General features: G+C 32.3%; 1 protein-coding gene across 1 annotated transcript; it reads right to left on the reverse strand.

Moving 5' to 3' along the window:
* Window positions 1-526: 526 nt before the first annotated feature.
* LOC134712527 (universal stress protein in QAH/OAS sulfhydrylase 3'region-like) lies at window positions 527-5,064 on the reverse strand. The gene is made up of 4 exons (XM_063574166.1): window positions 4,873-5,064; window positions 3,659-3,742; window positions 2,316-2,428; window positions 527-1,577 (listed from the first exon to the last, which is right to left on the reverse strand). Exons 1-4 carry the CDS (start codon window positions 4,952-4,954, stop codon window positions 1,383-1,385), a joined length of 474 nt encoding a protein of 157 aa, XP_063430236.1. The 5' UTR covers window positions 4,955-5,064; the 3' UTR covers window positions 527-1,382.
* Window positions 5,065-5,326: the final 262 nt, after the last annotated feature.

The following is a 5,326-nucleotide window of genomic DNA, read 5'->3' on the forward strand; positions in this document are numbered from 1 at the left end:
CGAACATAACTGTTGCTATTTCATGTCATCCTTTCTCAATCAACTTACATATTACATAAAAACACATTTCATATATATTGAATAGTCACAACTCGCGCACAATAGAGTATTGTTATGTTAAAATACAATTGACCATTGCAGGTAATGATACAGATGTTTGCAAGACATGTTTTTACTGTAAAACTACAAAACATAAACCGAAAGGTTGTTGAAACATCATCGTACATGATGAAGTGAAAGAAAACTAAAATGTATCATATTTGCATTGACTTTTTGTGTATTTTGTCCTGGTTTTGTCGAGAGATGGCATTAATTGCATATTTACGAAATGGAAAGTACACGAAGAAATGCGACAGGCAAGTCACCTGCCTTTCACCCAGGTAATCAATTCCGGCATCGAGGTTGATTTTTCTGCTTAATATGAACGTGTACTTATGTCATATTTTTTTAAGTGATAGTTCTCTATTTTGAAACTTTACATGTAATGCGTCTTTTGCTGTCCTGTAATGCTATGAAAAATGTAAACTAAATTTCTCAGTTTATTAACATAAATGGCTTATTATAGTGTGATTTTAAGACATTTGTGCACCCAGCATCTTCATTTCTACAAAATTAGTTTAATGCATTTTCTTGCGTACACTCGATGTGCGTATTCAATTAAATGCTGGGTATTTTTTCTTATTTATTGACAAAAATAATTATTGGATCAGCCAGAACGTTTTTGAACTTTTAATAGCACCAGTGCAGAGAGACAATATCGCAATACATCGTATTTATATAGCATCCGTTTTTCAAAATTTTGATTTCACTCAGAATTCTTCTTGAAATGACGCGATGTCTGCAATGCCATAAGTTATTTCCACACATTTAAATGGATTATTTTAATCAATTAAATAAATTTAAGGCAACATAAATTGAAGTAAACAGAAGGGCCTTCATAAGATTTTGGGAAAAACATAGTTTTGATGATTTTTGAAATTTCGTAGCATTTTGACCACATTATTTATCTGAATATTGGCGAATTATTGTTCTTTGACATTAAAAATATGCATGTTATAATGGAAATGTCAAAAACTTTTGTTCATTTTTCCGTCAAATGATTTATATACAGATACATATATTATATATTATATTTTGGAAATAAATATATTTGTCTGTACAAGAATATCAAAACAATTTCTCGGTGTCTCGTATAAATCGTATAGTACAGCCATTACTGGATTAGAATCAGCATGTTTTGTCACACGCTGTTCAATCTGAAAGATAAAATGTATAGGCCGAGTATCATAGAAATATTCCATTTATAGTTTCATATTCTCCAACAAATGTTCGCATGTGTAGGATCAGACAAAATGGCTGTTTGTAGAGATAAATGGAATCAATCAGTCATGACGACAAATGAAAACTGGAACATTAGAATGATGAACAACATAATCACTGACACTTCCCATTATTGTTCTCCGTATAGTACCAAGGCCTCTACAACCACAAACAATTAGGTCAGCTTTCTTGTCATGCGCAACACCAACAATGGCCTCTCCTGCTTCTCCATAGGCTTTCAATATTTCTGCTGGCATCTGAAAAAATGTACCAGTTCTACGATAGACGAAAGCAGTTATGATTGTACACTATGCATGGAGAAGGGACATAAGATAAAAGACGATCAGAAAATAAAAACAAACATGTTAACATTGCTTTTCCTGTTTTCTTATCAATTTATTTTAAGTCAAAATGTCAAGTCTTTATTTCGCGTGAATATGTGAATAAGAAATATTGTATGTGAATACTGTCTCCGGTAATATGTATGCACCGAATAAGAATATTCATTATTCCAATCAAGTGCCCTTGATGGGCAGGCATCATGACATGTACACATAAAATAATAGTTCATTATTTGTAACAGAAAAACATTTTATATATTGAAATGAAACATTAAAAAGTTCAGACATATGTTATTATTTCCATTCTATAAATATCACTGACATTTAATTCCAGGCTGGACCAGAACTAGTCCTATAAAATATGACCTCGGGGGCATTATTTACTATTTCTATTAACTGTTCTGATATTATTTTTTTTATACTATCAATGTGCATTCAAAAAAAAAAAAAAAAATGAAAATATCAGTATAAAAACGTTAATAATTGAATAAGAATGCGAAGTCATATGTTATAGGACTAGACCAGAACCATAAAAAATCTAAATGTTTACAATACTTTTCCACTTCAAAATAGACTTCATGTACATGTAGCAACTCTAATGACATTGTCAGAAAAACACGACTTCATATCATATTTTCTTGTACGTTTACTCACCCCCATGTCAATACATTTTTGTTTATATTGAACCATGATGTGTTCTGCCTTCTTTTCCTCTCCTCTAAACTGTTGTGCTATAGCATCTGGATTTCCAGGCATCATGGCCACCGCTAATAAGAAAGAAGATAAATCATATAAAAGAAATAAAACTCACAAGAAGACTATTGTTTAAACGAACAACTTTTAATTCTAAAAGTCAATTTTAACCATTTTATTAAATTTGAGATAAATTTATTTCACTTTAAACAGATACTGAATAATCGAATGGCAACACTTCGTACGATAATGCCAATTATCTTTAACCAGTTCTCATACAAAACGGCCATTTGATGTCTTCATAAGATTTGTTCACCAGTCATAAACAATTATGGCAACGTTTAACTGAATCTTTCACATGACCATTTGATATAGTAATCTTAGATAATCGATCTTTAAACATTTAGTCCTAGTTTTCATCACATCATTTTTTTGTAATAATGTTTCAAAAACGTATTTTTTTTAAATTTCCAAATGGACAGACAAATACTGTCTGTGTCATTTTGATCTCTTGTGGACAGTTGTCTCATTGGCAATCATACCACATCTTCTTTTTTTTTATATAGAAACTCATTTATACAATCAACTGCCTTTTGTAGGTTAAAATAGGCAATTCTATCTTATTTGATATTTTTTTTATATAATCTAAACCTACTAGAAAGTACACATGGTGAGTACGACTGGTTTTGCTGTGACCTTGTGGTAGATTTACAATATGTTGACTATGCAATTTACATCATTGTATTTTACTTATACATTATGCAAAATTATTTGCATTTAAAAATTAAACCAACATTTATTCATTAAATGACTCTTTTTTTATTTCATTTTCTTACTAAGTGAATATATTTGGTCAAGATATGAGTAACCACCATACATGAAAGATACCTTGCCAAAACATGTATAAAATATTTTGAAAAATACCACGGGGCGATACAAAATACGATTTTGAGAAGGACAGACTTTAAAAATTTAAAAGTTCAATCTTATTAGATTGTAAAAAAGTTGTAAATAGAAATAAAAAAAATATAAATTTGAACTAGAGCAGTTTGACATATTTTTATTTTCTTCAGCAAGGGCTAGAGGCATGATATACTTACCTTCTCCTTACCTTCTCAGATAACAGACCCCCTCCCCTACCCAAGTGTCTGACTACCTACTGTCGTCTAAAAACACTGACGATTTCACTTAAATATTATAATGAGACTTAGTGGCAGTGTTGTATCTGTTTTTTGTTTTTGTTTTCTCGAACGTTAGTAGTAAAACAGTGAAACGGCAAGTATTTGATATAATGTCGTACTTACAACCATAAGCCATACTGTGTCTGTGGTCAATGGCGTGTACAAGTAAAACATGGTCCCCTTCCTTGTAAATGTTTTCTTTGAACCCTGCAAATTGAAACATATCTTTTTTGTAAGTATATTCTTGATTTCCGATTCCAAAGTATAAAACTTTTCCAAATGTGTACATCTTGTAATTAATTGTTCTCCTGTAAACACGACTTTACCAATGCACGATTGTTTTGGTCAACTGAAGTTAAAAACCGTGAGTCCCATCATAGAATTGGTAATTTTCTGCATGTTATGAAGTGTGATTGATTTGTTTATTCTTGAATTATTTCACTCCATGACTCCACTCCAATACAAAAGCACTCCAACACCCCACTCTCCACAAATCCACTCCACTCAACCGTTTAGTACATGCCGAACTTTTCATATCACAAGTAATGGGAACTTTATTGACCTAATATCATATATTGCTGATACTAGTAGTTTCCACCCCCTTATTCACATAATTTTAAGCTAATGTGTGACCTATTCAATCGCCCCAGCACGGCTAGTCCGGGATTACTCTGACTTCCGACGACTGTTTTGCCAGACAAGCTGGAGCCGTGGGACGTCAGAGCTCGTCCCATATCAAAAAGTGAATATTATTTGCCCACCCAAAATAGATGCGCTGCTTTGTCGCTTCTGGAGCCGACTGAGGGCCTTTGAATTATATAAATCGGGCACCAATCTCTTCATTTATCTCATATCTTCATTTATGTAAGTTTCACCTACCTGCCAACCTACGTGGACTATCACCTTGTAACTTAGACAATTGGAATATACATATATAGGAAGTCACGGTTTCCACAACTGGCCAATATAGTTTGTAATAGAACCATAATTTGAACAAAGTTATTATAATAATAAATAATATATATAGAAAATATACATAATTATATTTAAGTAGTGTTTTATCATGTGTAATTTTAGGGAAAAGCGCGAGGATTACATATATTAAAAACCAAAACATCTTGCACTTGTGAATTGCCATTGGTGCATGCAGAGTATGATCAATACGAGTGAATAAGCATTGTAAAATATATTGACACACATATATATGATCATATATGTATAGGCCTATTCACTCAGCATATTCACATCAGGTGTTTAGTTTATGATCCTTGCGTTCATTCATGAAATAAAATTTAAAAATGCAACATTTAAAGTAACGCTTTGCAGATCTCACTTACATTTGACGGCTATCTCTGCATGTTTACTGCCATCGAAAGCTACCAAACACACTCGTTGTTTACTTTCAGCTGGTGCCGCCATTACAGTTTAAGGTCGTTGTACGCTAAGTATTTACATGAATATTAAATTACTATTTTCTTCTTACGGTCGCTTCGTTGTGTATTACATTTAAGTGTATTTTATGATGATGTGTCAGCTGATCCACAGACCGATAGTTTAACCGACAAATTGAATTTTCAGAGAAAATTTGATATTTTAACTACTGAGAAATTGATTATTTGCTTCTCAAATGTTCAACATAATATTGACAGGAATTGTCGAGTGCTAAAATTAAATGAGGACAGTAACTGGACTTTACTTCATTGACCGGGTCATTTATGTCTATAAAAGACGCACGATTACTTGACCAGTTAGACATAGGTCTGTTTCTACAGTGTGGGCTTTCCATCTAGT

This window comes from Mytilus trossulus, chromosome 3 (assembly GCF_036588685.1).
Source record: "Mytilus trossulus isolate FHL-02 chromosome 3, PNRI_Mtr1.1.1.hap1, whole genome shotgun sequence".
In the NCBI taxonomy this organism is placed as follows: Eukaryota; Metazoa; Mollusca; class Bivalvia; order Mytilida; family Mytilidae; genus Mytilus; species Mytilus trossulus.

Excerpts from the sequence above, each read along its gene's own strand:
- LOC134712527 (XM_063574166.1), bottom strand. The coding sequence starts at position 4,954 with ATGGCGGCACCAGCTGAAAGTAAACAACGAGTGTGTTTGGTAGCTTTC. Across the intron at positions 3,743-4,872 it reads TGCAGAGATAGCCGTCAAAT|GGTTCAAAGAAAACATTTAC; the intron begins GTAAGTGAGATC and ends TTCAATTTGCAG. Across the intron at positions 1,578-2,315 it reads AAAAATGTATTGACATGGGG|ATGCCAGCAGAAATATTGAA; the intron begins GTGAGTAAACGT and ends ACATTTTTTCAG.